This window comes from Melanotaenia boesemani, chromosome 3 (genome assembly GCF_017639745.1).
Source record: "Melanotaenia boesemani isolate fMelBoe1 chromosome 3, fMelBoe1.pri, whole genome shotgun sequence".
In the NCBI taxonomy this organism is placed as follows: domain Eukaryota; kingdom Metazoa; phylum Chordata; class Actinopteri; order Atheriniformes; family Melanotaeniidae; genus Melanotaenia; species Melanotaenia boesemani.
The window spans coordinates 22562659-22584234 of NC_055684.1; the positions used below are offsets into that span (position 1 = coordinate 22562659).

General features: G+C 37.3%; 1 protein-coding gene across 4 annotated transcripts in view; it reads right to left on the bottom strand.

Annotated features, from left to right (window-relative positions):
- Window positions 1-21576, bottom strand: part of tox2 (TOX high mobility group box family member 2) — a 99724-nt gene that overhangs the window by 18764 nt on the left and 59384 nt on the right. For all 4 annotated transcript variants that reach the window (XM_041981148.1, XM_041981147.1, XM_041981146.1 and 1 more), the window contains exon 4: window positions 14471-14758. In XM_041981148.1, coding sequence (XP_041837082.1) covers window positions 14471-14758 — 288 coding nt within the window. The remainder of the gene's footprint in view (window positions 1-14470; window positions 14759-21576) is intronic.

A 21576-nucleotide genomic window follows, 5' to 3' on the forward strand; every position in this document is an offset into this window, starting at 1 on the left:
AGCCAGCGTTTAATTGAAACAAATGACTATAATAATAGAACATTATCCCTGCAGGCACCCGGCCATGACAGCTTTAATTAGAGGCGCGTTCGAGACGGATCCTTCAAAAGCACAGCCGCCGCGCAACAAGGTGGTAAACACGCCTTTAGGTTGGGAACAAACCCTGCGTCTCACAGCCCTGAAAGCTACTTCTCATTCACCCTGAGGGCAAAGCGCTAACAACTCTGTTCCTCAAAGAGCCTTCCAGTCTCCCACCTCGCCCTCCCTCTTCTTCATCCTCCTCACTCTCTCTCTCTCTGTGTCTCTTTCTCTCCCTTCATGCATGGCTTTGGTTTATCAAGCTTATATATGCCCAGGAGGGTCATTTACACAAGCTGAGGAGAATTAATAAGAGAGTGGATTCATGAATCATACGCTACTTAAGTATGAAAGCAAATGCAAAATGCTGTATCTGCCTCCTTGTGACATCAGAAAGATTCTAGCTAAGGAGATATGATGAGCAGTGGATGTCTGATGTTTAACAGGGAAACACATGTTCAAAAAATTAGCAAAAGCTTGATTGAATGCATTTTCACAGAAACTGCAACAACTGTATTGAATATTAAAACCTAGGCTGAGTGATTGATTCAAATGTTATACGTTGCTGTGCCAACTAACCTCGTTAAGCAACACACTATTAAATCCTCAGTTTTACTTATTACCTTAGAGGTTGCTCTGTGTTGTCAAAACAAGACACTTTAAGGTCACTTTTGATCATTCCAGTTGAAAATGAACATGTCAAAAGAAAAAAAAAAATAGAAAATATATGCTGCTGCACCTCCTGAGCTGAACTGCAATCATAATTAATCTGTCAGGAAAAGATTATCCCCTCACAAACTAGCTGTTTACAGAAATAATAATTTAGTTATAAACCTTATGAAAGGAGGGGGAAAAATGGCAGCTTAATTAACATGAGTGGCCACACTGCTGTGATGGAATTAGCTTCTTTGTTTATACAAAGTTCATACCTACACATCTGCTGGAGCCTGTTCCAGAAAAGAGCTTGAGCTAACTAAGCTGAACAACTCTTAAGTGTTTATTCCAGCACAGCTGCTTTAAGGTGGTTCAATCCACTCAGGGTTGGGAAGCATCATAGAAGAAAACTGCTGGGTCAATGTGGAAGTTTAAATCCGCTTGTCCACTGACCAAATATATAACTTTATTAAATATGTAACGTGGGTTAAAATATTAATGAATGAAATAAAATATTAATTTTATTTAGGTAAATACATAAAAGCTAATTTATTTATGGAGGAAACTGAAAGTTAATTATAAAGACATCTTTTAAAAAGGTAATATATTGTACAAGACCATGACTGCTTTTGTTTCTATTTCACACACACACACACACACACACACACACACACACACACACACACACACTGGTTATTTCTACATCTAGCAATTTAAATCCCAACAAATGCTGTTTTAATTAATTCAGAACATGTCATCTAAACCCAATAAACTGGAGGGAGTTAATAATAATAATAATAATAATAATAATAATAATAATAATAATAATAATAATAATAATAATAATAATAATAATAATGGCTGTTTCTGCCTGTAGATGATTTGAAAAAAATTCTACCACCCTGAACGTTTCTCAGAGTGAATGTGAAGTAGAAAAAGCCTGTGGTAGATTTGCAGATAGTAATGTCATGATGTCCCCCACGGCACCATTCTTCATGTTCCTCATTACTGGTAATGTTAGATAGAGCCTCCTTTGCTTTTATTCCCCCCTACCACCACCCCAATTTTTTTTTTTTTTTTTTGTTACTTAGTCTTTTTTCTCTCTCTCTCATTCTCTCTCACAATGTCTTTCTCCCCCTTCCATGCTCCCTCTCAGCCCGGGTGTGTCTCTGAGCTCACCTCACAAAGCACAGCGTCAGAGAATCAGAGCCTTGCCTGACATGACATGTAGGAGACGGTTGTGAGGAGCGGCAGGGACACACACTCTTGACAGCAGAAGGCAAGGCTCCTCCGCTGCCACTAATGAGACTCCTGACTGCCGTGTCAAACTCACTTTGTGTGCATGTGTGTGTGTGATTGGGGGGGTGTGTGCTTGTGCTTGCACAGTAACAAACAAAAAAAATGCAGAAGTAATGAGCACAAAAACAACAAAGAGCACACACATCTCAAAAGGCATACAGTACTGTATATGCCATACAAGTGGAGGTCATGTCAAAGTAATATATGTATGTAAAACCCTCACATCTCACACATCTTAGGGGCCATCGTCACTTTATTCTCAAGCTTTGAACAATTACAGACTACCAAACAAATGAACTTCTGTTCTCTGTGGGGTTAAAAAAGTACCAAAGTTTATACAAGCAGCAGATTATTCTTAACTTTTCAGTTGCAAGACAACACTGGACATTGTAGGTCAATGTTTGGAAAAGCTGGTTTACTATTCTATTCTATTCTATTCTACAGTCATTTAGCAGACGCTTTTATCCAAAGCGACTTACATTTGAGAGGAAGAACAACACAAGCAGGAATTCAAACAAGATGGGACGTCATAAACATTACACAGGAACATTTTAAAATACACTCGTTATAGCAGATTTGTAACAGCCAGTGTTGTAAATGTTAAGACTGACATGTCATTCTTTATAGTCGAAGAAAATTCAGACTTGCATTGAAACATGTTGTGTGTGTTACACAGTAGCTGCTTTATACATATCAAAAGCTAATTTGTGTAGTTAGACTGTTAAATATCTTTACTGTTTTTTCTGGCTTTCTTTTTAGGGCAAATCTAAAATAATAAACTAATGACTCAGGTTTGAGTATAAAGTAAGTAAACCTGGTACTTTTAAAACTTACACAGGACGCATGTGTCATGCAAAGTTTAATTTAAAAAAAAATCTAATAATGTTGTAAACTTAGTCTGCAATCGAAAGGAGACACATACCTTTAGCCTGTGTTTGCAATTTTGGGACATCTGAACAATTTGCTTAGGCTAAAATTAATCCCCTCTTTCCAGTAGGCTCATCCAAAAGTCCAAAAGTACACCTCATTACTACCTCTGCTGTTTACTTAACCAATTTACTAAACCAGTTTCTACTATTAAATCTATAAGCCATAGTATAGATGTGAGAAACTCGATCAAAATTCTTTCTCATATTAAAAAAGCTATAGAACACCCCCATTTTATGTATTTACTCACCTACGTGTCATAATCATGTATTTATACCATCAATATTAGATAAAACATTTTCTAACTGGCACTCCAATGGTATCAAATGCATAAAAGATATTTATCTTGAGGGCAGTCCTGCTTCATTTGAGCAATTGAGATTTAAATATAATCTATCCCAATCCAAATGGTTTCAGAGCTTGCAATTAAGACAATTTATTAAAACAAATATATCAAATTTGCAGTCAAAAGAAGAAAACACTCAACTTACCACCTACAAGTAAAAACCTTATTGCTAAATCTACCAAATGCTTCCTTTTACCCATTACCTCACCAGACAATGTAAAAGCAGCATGGGAAAAGGAGATGAGAACACAAATACTGGAATAACAATGGAAACAGGTGCTTTTTTAAATTCAAGCTCAATTAATAGCAAACATAAGCTGATGCAGTTTAAAGGTTTATTAACCGAATTCTAACTTGGTATCCAGATATGTGACAAATATAAATCAGCTGAGGGATCACTTTTGTATTCTTTTTGGGAATGTGATATTATACAATAATTTTGCTCAAGCATTTTTTTCCTACTCAGGGGCCTATCACAAAGATCTAATCCCAGATAGAGATATGATTCTGTTTGGGTGCTCAACAGAAACACAGAACCTCTTAGGACTGCTTTGCTTCTTGGTACAGTTTTGGCCAAAAACCTCATACTCAAAGAATGGAAAGCATCATCTGCTCCAGATTTCAGAAACTGGCTTAATGAACTGGTGAATGAAACTTGGAACCCTTTACTGAAATACTGTATATAGATACATAAACTATAACTTGTTTCTTTCCCTTTTCATTTTTTTTTTGTAATTCTTCTTCCTGTATGCCGGTACCATTAATTATTGTTATTGATATGTGCTTATGAACTAATTTGAATATGCTTTGTGTTGGCAGGACATCAAGGGAGTAGACTGGGGTACTGCTTCCTTGGAGACCCTACCAATTTTGTTATTGGTGGTCTGCTATTGTGAGCTCTCTAATTAAGGGCATCTCACTCCTCATGTAAGTATGTGTATGAATGTAGTTGTGAAGAGTGGATTCTGTGTTGTATGATTTTCTTTTTTTTGTCTAAAACCCATTTAAAAAAGAAAAAACAATCAATCCACTCTTTTAGTTTTTTGTGTTTCATTCATTTCATTGGTGTGGTGGTTAGCACCGCAGCCTCGCAGCAAGAAGGTCGCTGGTTCGAATCTTGACTGGGGGGACGTTTGAACCTTGAGGGCAGTGGCCTTTCTGTGTTTCTGCATGTTCTCCCCGTGTATGCGTGGGTTCTCTCCGGGTACTCCTGCTTCCTCCCACAGTCCAAAGACATGCATGTTAGGGTTAATTGATGACTCTAAATTCTTCATAGGAGTGAGTGTGTGTGTGAATGGTTGTTTGTCCCCTATGTGTTGGCCCTGCGATGGACTGGTGACCTGTCCAGGTTGTACCCTGCCTCTCACCTGTTAATGCTGGGATAGGCTCCAGCTTACCTGCGACCCTTGATGAACTAAGTGGTACAGAGAATGACTGAATGTTTCATTCAAACTGGTCACCAGTTTTTGCTGACAGCACTGAGGATGCCTGCCGCCCATGAATAAAGGCTGAACATCACCCCGAAATGTGCCACATGAATAAACCAAGTTGTTTTTAATCACCCTGACCCAAGCCACTCTTGTACATGTTAACAGACAGAATGGCAGTATTGTGTTGAAGTGGTGGCTGGTGGCACCGCAGGAGAGCCGTCCCAGAGGGAGATGACATGGCTCACCACTGCCACCATGGCTGAATATTCCTGCCAGTGAAAGCAGAATGAGCTGATGGATGGTTGAGATGGGGCACAGTGCAATATGGACACGATTTCATGGCATGATAAATCTCAGCAGGGGCGCGTGGCTAAGTGTAATATGGAATCCCTTATCTCTGTGTCTGCTTCATAACGCTAGCTATCTGCTGCAGCTGGATCTGCATTTGTTTCTTTAGCTTCTGTTCTTTGCTTGAATGCCACTCTTGATCACATCTACAATGTGAAGGAGGGTGGTGACAACATATGTGTGATATTTTACCCAACTGTTTTGAATTTTGATATGATAAATTATCTAAATTGGACATTGTCACTATAGAGATCCTCTTCTATTACCTGTGATCTCACTGATAAGCAACAATATAAAAAAGTGCATGGCGTTCCGCTGAGACTGGCCTGTGTTTAAATTACACCTGCAATACAAATGAAATGCAATTTGTCTCATATAGCTGATCTTTTTAAGTTTTGTGCTAGTGTTATTTAAAACCATCATTTCAGAGTTTTTTATTTAAAAGAAAAAAATGAAGTCAGCCCCTTATCCTTGCATGCGCTTAGGTTAATTGACTTTATCAGGGCAGAGAAAATAGATGAGCTGCCATTCCAGCCAACAATAAAAATCCTTCCAAAATGGTGAAATTGGAAAATAACCTATACTTCTTTTAAGATATTTCTTAATACACAACTACAGTTTCATATCACATTGCCAGAGAAATAAGGCACTTTCTCCCAGGAGATGAGAAAAGAATTGAATTTTTCCTTATCGGTCATCTATTTTTTCACAGAATGCTATTACTTGCTGCCTGCCGTTGCTAAGCAACAGGAAATATTAATAGGACCTTTTATTAGCTAGGCTTTACCAGTGGAGTACTAAAATGAGGAAGTGGAAAACATGAATGTGTTACATAAATCTTTGAACCTTTCACGGTTTGCACAAGTCTCTGTTTGTCCAGTGATTTATGGCTCTGATGGTTCATTTATGGGAGAGGGAGGTGTGAAAAACCAAAATGGAACATTAGCCTTAGGGGCAATTTGAAAATAAATAATCACAAAATGTGGGGCAAAAAAGGAAAAGAGGGAAGGCAGTTTACAGAACAGCCAACATTTTTCCTGTAGATTTCAAGAGGCCATCAAACAAGCAAAGCGATTTTTGTTCCACCAGAGGCATTGATCATTCAAAATCATCTACGCCTGAATCAACATTGGAATAAGTAATACAAGTCTCATTCTATCACTGGGCTTGTTGAACTGTGGTGAAAAGCGACAGACATTCCATCATTTTTTTTTTTTTTTTTTTTTTTGCAGACGCTTTAATCCCTTAAAAAATTGTCAGAAGATGAAGGTCTTTCAAAGGAGAAATGGGTTTTTCTTCATCTAAACGAAAAGTACAGAATAAGCCTCAAAGAGCACAAAGCATTAAAAAGGCAACTATAAAACAAATTTAAAGTCCATATTGGAAAAAAAATGCAAACACATCTAATTGCAAGACTTTAACAAAAAAAAAAAAAAAAAGTAATTCAACATACTTATTCAACTTGGGATTACTTTTTCTCCTCTCTAAAAGAAACAAAAACCAGCAGGTGTCCAGTCTGAGATAATATGTTTACTGGGACCCTCCATCCAAGAGAGAACACATTAAAACACGCCTTCCCCTCCCCTTATCATTAATTCATCCCAGCTTGTCTGTGACAAGTTCAGTTGACATTGCAGCTCATATTTCATTCACACAGGCTTGTGGAGCGAGCACCTGCCAGGAGCACTTAATACCTTGTGAAGAAAATTAAACCAAGAGAGGAAAACACAGGCTTCCATCCAACTTAACATGACAATCTGGGTGGGATTAATACCTGATAATTAACCTCAACAACAGAGGATAAAGAGCCCGTGTGGAAAGTCTTACACTGAAATGTTGTAACAAAAGAAATTAAAGACTGAATTTGAATATGAATGCAGCTTAGTCATTATGAACTAAGTGACCCTCATTCTGCCAGATTCAAGTCTTGTATTCGAGAAAATAACAAATGAGATAATATCTGGGTGTTTGATGGAGCTAAGGCTGCTGCTGCATATAGCTTGGCCCGCTCGTACATTAATGTGATGCATAACATCCCCAAGCTGATTATACATTCATCATCTGTTACATATTCAAAACATCACACCTGAGCCAGTATGATGATGGTTAATACTGCATGCACCACTGAAGAACATGAAAAAAAAGAAAAAACTAAATCAAAGATAATTTATTCCAGTAGCAGACACAGGTCAAATGGATTTGAGCAGCATTTTAAATACATCATAATTGAATATGGAGCTTTTCTGTTTAAATATATTTCAAAAGCAGTTATCACAGCAGAGGTGCAAAGCATATATAAATACATTTATCCATCCAATAATTAAACAGATTTTGTTTCACCATGTTCTCGTGCAAATGAAGGTGGAGCTGGCTACAATGAGGCCACTTTACTCGAGAGTCCAGAAATTATTCACCAATGGCAGCAGAGGTGTGTATCTTTTTGGGCTGCCTTGATAAGATCAATGCAACTTGAGCAAGGCTATTAAATGTCTAATGTGTTTTGGAACTTGTAGATGCTATGACAGGGGGGGCATGAACAGAGAGAAGCAGAGAGAGGATCGGCCAAGCGCACCAAAGCATCAGAGAAAAGGGCTCTCTGAAAGATATCAGGTTTGTCCAGGAGGGGTTTTGGACCACGACACAATAACCACCAAGAGAAAAAAAAATATGAATTGAAAAAGGCCTCTTTAGAAAAGTAGAAAAAAAAAGTTAATTATGCCTTTCAGCCTTTGACAGTCTGTGGAGGAAAGAAAAAACAATTCCTACCATATGAAGTGTGGATTTAACTAAAAGGTGTTTCAGATTTTTAAACTAGCAACAAATATTCCTTTAAGTTAATTTCATTAGAAAGGAGTATGCAGAGTATTTTACTGGATTGATTAATTATTTGACCTGCCGAATGTAAAAAACAAAGAAACATAAAAGAGGGCTACTAATCAAATCTAATCAAATTTCAATTTTATTTATATAGAACTTTTCATACCAAAGAGCAGCACAAAGTACTTCACATAACAATAAAATATCAAACCAAAATGATTTCAACATCAAATTAAAAATAAGCCTTTACATACCCAAATATATAACCTAACCGAATTAAAAACACACACCAAGTCCTTCATAATCACACATAATAATCACAAGTAGAGGGTTTTGTAAGTATGCTGGCATGGAGCATTCAGGTTTGTGATAACACAAGCCAAGGAGGAAAGACATCAGCAACGATCTTAGAGATACAACTGTTGCTGTCCATCAATCTGGGAAGAGTTAGAGAACATTTCCACACAGTTTTGAGTCCATCATTCTACTCTGAGAAAGATTATTCACAAGTGGAAAACATTCACAACAGCTGCCAGCAATTTCACTCCAGGGTCAGACTGTGTAATGCTTAGAGAAATTGCCAAGAGTATAATCTCAGACTGTACAGACCCAACATGTTCTCACTCTTTACTCATCATACATAGACGCTTGGTCAGGCTCCCTCTGTGACACATATTCACGTGCCGGATGGCCACTTTCATCATTAATTGACGTACAGGGTGCTCTCACTGAAAGTTATAGAGCTCTCTAAATGTTGGTAATTGATGACATGAGCAGGTGGAGGAGGAGCTTGTTCCTGTATTTTGGAATATAAAATGTGCTATGAGTCTTTCACAGCTGATGTATTTGCAATTTTTTTAACGCTTTTGTTCATTAGTATTCAGCTTTAACACATTTTGTCCCACTTCTCTGAACAACCTGATCTCACAGAAATAGTTGAAATAATTTCAAGGTCTTAACACTTCTTTACGATTTCGAGGAGTGTAATTGTTCAAAATTATGTGCCGGGACCACGGAAATCAGGGTAATGTTAAGTCACCGGTGGAGCTTTGTCTCGGTGTCTGCACGACTTTTCTGGTTCCAGAAAAATAAAATAATGGCACAAGTTATGTTTTCGAATGAAGAAAAAAAAATATATATATATTTTTATCATAATTTTTATTTCTATTCTATTTCTTACTAAAAAAATAATGCCCAGCTATTCTTATATATCCTACAAAATTCTAAACCCATCATGGCGATAAATCAATGGTGTTGCTCTGACGTGTTGTCAGAAGGACGTGTACTTTCATAGTATACCATCTGTATGCTATGAAAGTTATGCCCTCTAATAATGTAATTTTTTGGCATGTAGATGTGTTTTTAGGAAGCTCTATAACATTCAATGAGAGCACCCTGTGCATGAATTTGTGACGCAGAGGAAGCCTGACCAGGCGTCCATATATGACAAGTAAGGTGGGAGAACGTGTAGACCTCAGTTTGTCTGATAAATGTTTAAGTTCAGGACAGTACAATTAGAAGAAATTTGGATTAGATTAGATTAGATTAGATTAGATTAGATTAGATTAGATTAGATTAGATTGGTTGCTGGGAAAAAGCCTAATTTCCCAAAAAGGAACATGGGAGCATGACTTTGATACATTTCAACAAATTACAAGATTTCTGGAGGTCTCGGTCTGCTTTAAGCGGACCATAAACAGGAAGTAGACTACAAAACAAAGTGGATTGTGGGTTTGGAACATGGCATCGCGGGTAAACACGACCAAAACATAAGTACGTTAATAATGATAGGCAGCTCTAGACGGGAGAAATGGGTCACCGTCAGAAGTGGAAGAATTTGTAAAAGGTTTTGATAGAAAAATTATTAAAGACTGCTAGGATCTGATGCAGCTCCGTATTTAGCTGATATGTACTAGAAACTGAAGTTGTTCAGGATTAACCAACTGATGAACGAGATTTCTTCTTTGTTGTCTGTCTCATCTTCGCCTTCAGTTATTCTTGTTGCAGCGCCACCTCTAGCACACACACCTCATACTAACTGTCCAGCATGGTAGCGGAGGGCTGATGATTTGGGTTTGATATGCAGCCACAGGACATCACGCATCATTCGGCCGACTATGAACTCCTCTGTATACCAAAGTATTGTAGATTTAAACGTGAGTGCTGAAACTGGGTCATGCAGCAGGATAATGATTTCAAACACAACAGTAAATCTACAACAGAAACAAATAAGAATCAAGGTGTTGCCATGGTCCAAAACCTCAAATCCAAACCTGAATGAAATGCTGTGACTTTCAGACAGCTGTGCATAAACAAAAGCGCACAAAGTTACAGAAATGAAGCAACAATGTAAAGAAGAGTGGGCCAAAATTTCACCATAATGATGTATGATAACTACATTTTTTTTACTACAATTATTTCAAATCATTTCAGCCAAAAGTGATTCCACAAACACCTGAATAGGATGTACAAAGCTTTTCACTCACTGCTTCTACATTTTTAGCTAAACTTTCTTTTGTCAATAATACCATCATATGTTATTTTTCTGAGCTTATTTTTTACTCGTTTTAGGACAAGATGATTTTTATGACCTGATAAGTAAAACAATAGAACAGAATGTGTACCCCCAGCCACCAATGAATGTATCTGTTGATATTTCTACACACTGTACGCTCACCTGTAATGTAATGTTTGTTACATGTGCTGCCTACAGTATTATGAACTGAGAAACTGACTGTTCCTTAATTACTCCAAGCATGTTTTTTTTTTGTTTGTTTGTTTATTGTTTTTCTGTGTTGTGCAAAACAGTAAGTATCCATAATAGCACATAGTCAGAAGGTAATGTGAGATAGTCATGTTGACCAATAAATTAGTTAAAGTACAGATGTAACCGCCCATCACACTGGAACTAAGTTCCTTTGGGGAAAAACGCGATGTTTTGGGGATTCTGGTGTATCCAGCCGCTAAACAGGTAAAGGATAATTATTATCAGCAAATTTAATTTTTTTTTTAAAAACTCCAGCATTTGAACACAGATAAATAAAATAAAAAAAAAAAATAATAAGTAGTGAAAAAATGGTTTACAGATGTTTTCTGCAGATTGTTTAATTGTATGATTGATCAACACCACTTTAAACTAGAAACAGAAAAATTCTGGTACCAAAAATGTGCGCCTAACCAGCAGATTCTGTATTTCCATTGCAGACATTTGTTTATAGAAAATGAGCTTTCACTAACATGCTTTCCCTTCTGTTGCCCAGGACCTGTTAAAAATCCACAAATAATCCACTTCTCTGATTAACTAGCTACATAAACCAGATCTAAAAACCAGATACTAAAAACACAATCTTCTTTATGCACCAACTAACAAACCAAGCATTAGTCAATTAATATAAACCAAATTCTAAACACATACATTAGAATCCCCCTTCTTGATTAATTATGCTTTATATTTGGCATGCATATTCAAAACTTTATGTCTCCAATTAAAACTTTAGATTAAGGATGACAGATGCATATTTATTTTTAGCATGTGCAAATCTTTGTACTTTTGGCCAGTAAATTCTAGCTCCCTGACTGTGATCTATGATCAACCTCTACAGTAAAGCTGTTCTAGTCTAAATCCTTGCTGTTATATAATCAACCTATTTTTTTACATGTTTATATTATGTTGTACCAACATTGGAGTACTTTCCAATGCTTGCATGCCTGTATCAAGTAGACTCACATTTATAAAACCAGAAGCTCTCCGCTCTTGTTGAGACAAAAATATCCTAATTTCACTTAAATGAATTATCTCTAAAATATCTAATAATGAAACCAAGAGGTACAGAAAGCTGAAGGTATATGCTCATTTTGAATGTTACCTTTTTCTTCTTTACAATTCCTTCGTACTTTCATTGCCACCCCCACCTCCCTTCCCCCCTTCCCCTCCCACCCCTCTCCATCCAACTCTATTGCAATCTTTTCATTGCCCAGCTCACGTATTGAATCTGCCTGATGAAAACAGATCTCACTGCAGCACCACAATAGAATGGCTGATGCAGGAAAGATGAACCTTAATGGATTTTTTTTTTCAATGTGCTCAAGATTGAATATAAGGCCTGACCTCCAGATGTAGTGGATCCATTTCAACAGCAGTGATATTGTTTATATTGAAGACACAGAAATACATATACACACATAGACACACATATAAAGTGTAATGTCAACATGAGCAGCAGCTGCATTGTACAGTGTATGTTTTAGCTACCTTAAATTAGGATTAGAACTCATTATTTATCCATTCATGTCAAGTGAAGAATTCATAATGATACCATCTCATGTTTGAACTGCAGAATTTGCTTAATTACTCTGCTCAACAGACTGTGTCAAGGTGAGGCACCAATTTAATAGACACTTGGTTCTCAGCACAAATGAACTTCTGCCACGGTTTGGTAGTTTTTGCCAGGCAGACTATTTGATTTAGAGAGAGTTTGCTTTATATGCTGCTTTTTTTTGCAGTAGGAGTTAAAGCAGAGCACAGAAAGATCTCTAAGCTTTAACTTGAGACAGAGTTAGAAAGAGCACCACTTTTGGGAGGTTTGCTTGAAAAATATCATTTTGCAAATGATCACATATCACCGTATTTGAAACTGTTTTCATTTTGGTAGTTTTAAATCCAGTCCTGTAATTTCCTTTTATATATTTAGTATTTTTTAAGCTTTAGATCTATTTTTCTTATCTAAATGGTATGGTGAGAAAGGTGGTGTAGGTTTCGGACTGGTTAGAAAATCACAGGTATGTGCTTTATGTCCTTTTCTTAATTCAAACAAAATAACATTTAAAGTTTGGTACTAAGATAGTTGAACCTCTATCCCAAAAAAGTGCCCTTTAGATAAATTGCAAGTACAGCACCCAGAAGCAGTTGCAAGCCTTTGTCTATACATGTGTTTTAAATATATGTTCCTTGTGTGCTATCCAAACATCTAGAATCTCATGCATTTTTTTTTATCACACTGCCTGCTGAATTCAATCTATTAAAACCAGAGTATGACTCTAGCAGAAACAGACTGACTGCAGAGTGAAAGACTGGCCAATCAACCACTGTCTCCTCACTAAAGGTCATGACCAAAATGTGAAATGAATATGAAGATAAATGACACAGGACTCTAATACATCAGGGGGAATATTCCTTCATTATATATAATGCATAGGATTTTTATATTTCAGATATTTGTCAAGACATATTCCAATTACCTTGACTCTTGTTTACCTCCACCTCTTCTGTTTATTAGCAACATTATACACCATACTTTACCTTGATTTGCATCTTTTTGCATCTAATGTATACTGCATTTTACAGATAGTCTTATATTTGTAATAATGTACAAAAAAAAACAAAAAACAAAAAACATGTAAGTCCTGTTTTGTTGTGATAATGCAAGAAAAAACATGGAGAACTAAATTTAATCTAAACTGCTATAGGTCATTTATTAGATTACCAGGAGGGCATGTCTCTATTTCTGTAACTGTTTATAATATTTCAGTCAATATCAAGTAAATTATGAAAGTATGACATTCTTGACCTTCAAACACTAAACACAAACAAATCTTGTTTATGTTAATGTTGTTTATCATATCTATTCTTTCATTAGGATTTCAGCGCTGCAATCAATAAAAACATCAATCAGGTCATATTTCAAAGGGATGCATTCAGATCTGACACTGTCTAATTTTAAATTAACGCCATTCAGTGAGTTACTTAGAGTTTTGTTCCAAAGTACGGTACAATAGAATAATTTAAATAATCTGAACTCAAACTTCAGCTCCATTTTCAACACTATACCACTTTATCTACAAGATAAGACGGATTCTAAATAAAGATAGCAGTCTTTACATATTTTTCATACATAAACTTTGCTTAAATCAGTGTGTTTCGCTGATAAAAACCTGCTTTTTCCAGCAGTTCTCATGAAAGCAATTATGGTTTGCAGATGCTAATTTGTAGAGGAGCTTTTCTGTGTGAAGCTGAGGGAGTAATCAGCACGTATTCATGTTTGAAGCCCTGACAGATTGACCGATGCATGCTGTCGAGGCAGATATGATGCTGATGGATTTACCCACAATCCTTTTCTCAATGCATTAGCACTGACAAGGCAACCGTCGAGCAATCATTTGGTCCCCCCACTTAGCCCCAGCCTACTTATCTTGAAAATTCCATTTACCTTTTAAGGGTTTGGTTTGTTTCATATTAGAAATCAGCTGTCGTAACAAGGTTGATATCTTTTCAAATGGATCTATTTTGGCGGCTTTGATCATATTAAATCATTCTGACAGCATTTCCAGGTATTCCATCATAAATTTTAGGCTTTCAGAGGGATGCTGCATCTGCTTTAGTAAAGTTTTACAACAGAAAGTAGCTTTTAGATTTAAACCACTCCTCTGACAATTTAAGCCTATTCTACCATAATTAGACAATTAAGTTGTCTGAAACATTTCTGACCATTGATGAAAACATTTACACGTCAGCTCTGTGGCATTACCGTTTGGAGCCCCTGTGAGATTCATCAGTCCTAACGGTTCTACTCACCGAGGGCATTTGGCTGGAGATGAGGTGGTTGTCCTGTGCCAGCATGTTCGGCATCATGAGTGTGGGCAGCTCGGTGTAGGAATACGGATTGATGAGCCCATTGTGTGGCAGTGAGTGACAGAGGTAGCCTGTAGAGTCATGCTCCATCAGGTGAAGAAGAGGAGGCTCTGGGTGGTTAGGTGGAGTGATGGGGGGGATCTCGTAGTCTTCATCCCCGGGTCCATTTCCACTGGAGGTCCCACCTCCTCCGCCTCCTCCCCCGCTACCTCCTGTCTGGCCTGTGTAGCTCTGAGTGAAGGGACAAATGTACATAAAAGTAAAGGTTTTTTTTTTTTTATGATGAGGTAAAAACAGATAAAACTGAAGTCTGTTTCTATGAGACAAATGCAGTGCATAGAGGTTCTATATACTCTATGTACAGTATGATGGGTTTCATCGGTGTAACACGAGAAGAGCAGTTGCATGACAAAATATATAGTTCTTTCAGGTGAAGTTCAACATATAAGGCTGGAGGTCCTAAAGTACATTCTGAAGTAAAAGATTTAATCATTCACTTAAAATTAAGTCAGGTTGTCACCAAACAGGGAGCAGGATCTCCTGAAGAAATGTTTACTTTTCAGTTATTAAAGGGGGTTTGGAAGGATGTAACTGTGGAGATGGCTGAGGCTCATCATGGTATTTTTCCTCCATGTATAATTGGGAGATTAAGACTTAGAGTCACATCTAATCTGCTTGATCCAAACTTTTGGGCTCTTTGTTTGACACAATCCAAAATTGTGAAGCTTTGTGCCATTGTTTTATTTATTCTTAATGCCACAAATATGAAGTCCAACTTAAATATGGTTCCACAATGTTAAAATACAAAGACGCTATAATGGTATTAATGCAATATTATTGTAATGGCAGTTAAACATTTCTACTATACTTCAAACTGCTTAATTTCACAATATTCTACAAGTAAAAATACAAGTAAAAATTCTTATATTGGAGTACTTGACCATTTGAGTAACAAATCCCATTACAGTTCACTGGTAAGAAGTGTGGACCTGAATGTCAGATGTGATGACTGAGTGGTTAATTGTGTGATATATATGGGTCACCCAGTGACCATCCTCTAGATATAAGGCTTGAAACCTGTCAGAATCTTCATGAATAAGGAGGATAAAGTGGTTTTAGATGAATTATGTTCACAGCTGTGACAAAGTACCTATATGCCCAAATCCAAATTCGGATTTTTAAAATAGCATCAATAATAACTTTTTTTTCTGGACACCTGCTGATAAAAATCATTCATTAATTTATTTGCATTAACATGTTAATGTTGACAGCCTTGTTTTTTCTCACATACTGGGTTTTATATAGTATCAGAACACGTTTACGAATCACAAGTACGAGTTCACCTTCATAGACCAGCAGCCAATACTGGTATCAGTATCGGGTGCATCCCTACTTCTTATACTATCACCAAGTGGCAGCAAAAAGCTACAACATATAGACTTGTGTTTGTGAAGCTGCAGAAATATGTTCAGGCTCTTACTTTGCCTATTCTACCTCTAGCTTACACCTTAGTGGAAATGCAAAGACCCAGGGCTGAAATAGCTTGTTAAAAACAAAAGTGTGATGTTTCTATGTTTTGGATGTATTGGGGGGAAAAAACGTAAAGTTCTCTCTGTTCCTGTGCATTAAAATAAAATAATTTCGACCCTGTAGCTGACAAAGATAAAATAAAACAAAACAAAACAAACAAAAATGTACTGAAAAAAGTAACAAACAGAACATTAAATTAGTCTTATTTACTGACCATAGCTTTGATGACTTAATTATCATCTTACACTGATGTCTTCACTTCTATTCAGTTTACAAAATTACTGGATTAGATGCATTACTTGGAAGATAATGTCTTTGAGGGGCACCTCTGACAGCTTCATAAAAATAAAAAAAAATGTATTTAAATTACATATTCCATAAAAAGTGACGTTAAAAACTGATTAATTTAGCTCTGTTTAATTTTGTTTCCAATATCAAATGCCTCATTTTGGATTAAAAAAAATACTCTCAACCATAAATAAATGGAGGAGATCAGTGTTCTGAGTAGGTGAGTGCTTTGCGCTAACACAGCAAGTCCAATCGGATCAGAGTTCTGCACAAAAAAAGAAAGAAAAGAAAAATAGCAGGGAAATTCAAAGGGGAATGAAAAGCAATTTTGTATGAGACGATCCAACTTGACTCCCATTGTAATGACTGAGTCAAATTAATCATCACAAATAATATTCTGGTGTCAGCTATTCAAGGGTTTTTTAATAGAATTTTTATGATTCATGTCTAGCAGTATACATCAAACAGTCAGTTCTGCAACATTTCTGAAATCAATTCAATATCATCTTTGTGTAGGCTGTCATCCTCAGCAGCAGAGTGGTCATTTATCTCTCAAACAGATACTTTTAGAAAATAAGGGGCATGGAGAGATGGAGAGAAGGAGAGAGTATACAGGGTACATTTTTTCTCTGTTTCTCAACCATGCTTTAGGATAAAGATGAGAGCAAAGGCCTGTTTAATCATTTGTGGGCAGAAAAAAACAAACAGATTTGTTAAGCTAGGAAAGAAAAATGGTGATTCAATATTACAAAAAAAGATTTGCATCTGTTTGGAATAACACAGGATAATACAAACTTCAGTCGACATCAGAAAATCAGATTAAACTATCTAATGATGGAGTTTGATCGTTCTGAGGCAAAAGCACTTTAAAATGTTTTTGTTTTAGATTTTGCAGTTGGGTAAGCTTTTGTTTCTACTTATACTAACCAATAAAAATATACTATTGTCCATGTTCACACCTTTAAACAGGATTAAAATGCACATCATCTCTTATGTAAATAATAATTAATGTATGCTCAAACCCAGATGAGATGAATCCATTAAGTCACAATATCTAAAATAAGCACGAGTAATTGTACTTTGAGAATAAAAGGTATGTGTCATGGGAAAGCAAGAAAGTAGAAAAACACTCAACAATATAACCACAGTTTCTTTCTCTGAAACGTTACACCAGAAAAAGACAGAAGTGTGATTACCTCAGTTTAATTTACTTTGTCCTGACATACCCTGCAAGCAAGTTGATATTAATTTTCTGGACTGTCCTTTGAAGACAGATGTTTTTGTAAACCTTCAGGGATGGTGTTATTGTGTGGTCTAATGGACAAGAAAATGAACATTTCCTGAGATTCAATTCCCCTCATAATTGTTGGAAGGAAACTAAACTGTCTGATGTAAACACTGGCTCCATTGTGTAAAAAGAGTCCCTTTGCGAGTTCCTATGAGCCATCAGGTGCTACACTCCGTGTGTGGAAGACCACTGTGTTATCTAAAGACTATCATGCTTAGTCATCACATAGCATGTTCATCAATCTGTTGTTTTCGCTTCATATATCAATAAACATCCAAGCTACAGAAACCTTTTCCTGCTCCCACTCACTGCATTCGATTGTGCAAAGGGACAAGGACTGAGGATGTGTCATGTGTTAGATTGCCATGAATGCTCATCCAGTGCCCTTGATGATAAAATGTAAATACCAAGGACATTCCCAGTTGGATTGTGGCAAAATAAATTATTCATACGCCTCTATTCAGAATGAGACTGCAACTACAGAACCACACGTACACTCTGGCTAATATATACTCTTCTCTTCTTTAAAAGTAAAATCCAAACAAAAGCAACACACTTGATGGATTATACAGACTAGCATGTATTGTGGCATGAACTTGGCTTTTCAAACAATAGCTTTGCTCTTATTTATTTCTTTATTTCTTTTTCTTTTTTTTCTTTTTTTGAGATCTTGTCATTGTATTACATTCAATCACCTTCAGCCAAAAGTTGCTTTGCACAGACTATTGCAACACGCAAACATCCTTCATTAACCTCATCTGTTCCATGCAGCCCACTATAGGGAACATTATTTCCACTACACAGTATGCTGTCTGCACAGCGAGCGAAACACAATCTGTAACATTTTAATTAAGAGACAGATCGCTCGTTTGTAAGTGTTACATACCAGCACACCTTTCATTTTGAGAGAAACAGATGAATAGACAGTTGGTCTGGGACTGAGAGAGAAAATAACATTGATTGGGGAGCTTTCCAGCTTGTCTTTTATTTGGCACAGATCTCACTCTCCCTCTGTAACACTGCCTGAGTACTCAAGGCCTTCTGGAGATGATATTGACTGTGGCTAATGGCTCATTATCGGTATATTCTTCGTCCTATTAGATTATTGTTGTGCTGCCTCCAGAAATCAGGATTTAAGACATCACCCAGTTCAAATTAAATCGTATATCCATTTTTAAAATGTTTTGCTGCCAAATATAATTCATTTGTTTGCATTTGTACGATAAAAAGCCCCATGCCTTGCAGTGTATGTAAGAAACATGATCTTGGCATATTATTGCATTTCGAGCTGAAACTATCGGTTGATGGACAGGGAATGAATCTTCTATCTATATTGGAAACTGATATTAAAACACATATTTTCTGCCTCCAGTTTTTTAAATATGAGAGTTTGCTGCTTTTCTCTGTTATTCGAGCCATTGCTTGGACAAAACAAGATATTAAGATATTATCTTGACACCGCTAAATTGTAGAAATATCTATTATGATCTATTGTAACTCATAATATTTCCTGACTTCCACAAAAACATTGTTATGCAATTATTATTTTGACTGGAGCGCCATGAAATGAACATTTCATCTAAAGAAATGCAATGTGACACGAGAGCTCTACTTTTAGGTCGGTTCAGAGTGTTCTACACAGACGAAGAGTCTGCAGTTTTCCCAAGTCAACGTCTCCTTTGAAGAGAGAACAGAATGGACGACTCGAAGACAGGCGATGACATATCTGTCTTAACACTAATGTGCACTTATCTGCCTATTGGAGAGCTTTGTCACAGTGGTGATTTATGCTTGAAATCCCCCATACACCACCATCAATTCCATCACCTCCAACGCTCCTCGTTCCAACACCTTCTCCTATCCACCCTGCAGCGCTCTGCTCACAGAGTCAGGCCCTGTTATCTCTTCTTTCCATGCAGTCCGGTTTGCAGAAAAAAAACAGCAGATTTATCTTTAGGATGAATTTAAGAGCATCATCTATTTTCATTCTTTCTCCCATCGCTCTTGCGGAGCAAGATTATACAGTATATTTATAAATGCTCCTGTTTACCAGGCTGCACAGCCGCTCTTGTTTTAAATGTAACACCACAAAGGCAAATAGTTCTTGTATCACCATAAAGATCACTTCCTTTCAAATGCGTAATCTAAACAGTATGAGGTCTTTGCTGGCTGTTTTTGTTACCCTTTCCATTTTTCATCCTCTCTCTTTATCTATCCATCTCCTCTCGCCGTCATCTCAGGCTTAATTAAAGCCATAGCTGTTCTTTTGCTACAATATCATGTCAGAGGGTATCAATACACCACAGAGCCTTCTCTCTGAGAGCCCAAAGAGTGTGTGTGTGTGTGGGGGGGGGGGGGGGGGGGGGGGACGCAGAGGATCTGGTTACAGCTACCCTACACCTCCACTCTTCTCTTCCTCTCTTTGGCTTGCCCAACATCAGTTGGCTCCATCCCTTGTAAAGCCAAAACAGTTCTGGTCCCTGCTCAACATCCACAATGACCCTGATTACCCCCTTCAGCCATAATTCTGTCATCACATCTCTCCCTCATACAGCCAAACTGCATTATTTATCTGTCACTATTTTACTGTGAGGAGACCATGAAAGGAGTGGTGGGGACAGGGGTGCTGAACCACCATGTACACACTTTCTCTTCAGGGAATAAATGGGATAGAAAGGTGTATCAGGAAGGTGGAAGGTGAGAGAAAAAAGGAGATTGGTAGGTGGGACACATTCCTATAAGGAAATAAAGCTCAATAGGAGAGAAAATATGGATTGAATGAAGAGTGTAATTGCTGTCCAAAGATGCAAATGGCCCCATTCACCCTCAGATTATTAACTAACCTCCCATTGACTAAAACTAGCTTTTCTAATTGCATATACCTTTCCCCCCTTCCTTTTTATGTTTCCTTCCCTTCTTCTCCCTCGTGTATCCTGTTCCCAGTGCCCGTTTCACTTGTCAGTCAGGGTCAGCAGGTCATCCTCATCTGATCGCGTGTCAGAACAGATTAGAATCAGAGCTTTTGTGCCATGTCATATTTCATTACACATTTGACTCATCTCGCAGGTCTAAGGGTCAGTGTGATTTGATTGGATGACAGAAATGATATAATTTGTGTTTAACCCTAGGCTGTATGAGGCTCTGAGTGCATTTTGCAAAGATGGGACAGGCCCTCTCTGCAAGCGGCTAATTTGAAGTGGCACACCACAGAGTTGAAGAAGAGCCAGAGCTATTGCACAACATGCTGAGGTTATAAGGGAGGCTTTATCAAATAATAAACACAACCTCCCTTGTACCCCCTGTCTCGGTCTGCTTCTCATACACCTTCTTTTTATTCTGCAAACTGATGCAAGTTCCTGAACATTAGCTGCCTTCTGTGACTGAGCTGTTCCTTTCCTCTTTTTTTTAAAAATATCTTTCCACTTTGATTCAGTTAGAATATGCTGTCTCTGTCTTCCTTTCTAGCAAGTCACACCTGAGTTTAGCCAAAAACAAGTTTAGAAGACTAATTCTGTTTTTACAGACAAACAACCACAGGATTCTCACTTTTTAACACAAAATTAAAATCTCAGTCAAATTACTCTAAAAGAAAAGAACATAACACAAGGTAGCAAAGACAGGGGTTTTGTTCAGGCGGTGTTTCAACGGAAAGAGTTCAAGTCTTTGTTGTAGTAACGGTACACAGATGCCACAGTGTCACTGAAAACTGTGATCTCCAGTAATGTGGTTGGAAAACAAACCATGGGCACACAAAATAGCTCATGTTTCCCCAATAGTCATCTAGGGTGATTGCGATGCCGATGCTGATAGTGCTTTGGGTGGTTGGGGAGGGGGGAGTGGAGGAGTGCGGAGAGGAGAGAATGTAGGGAGCAGGAAAAGAAGGGGGGAAGGGAAAGAAATGAATCCAACATTTCAAATAAGGACCATAATCAAACTTATTGCC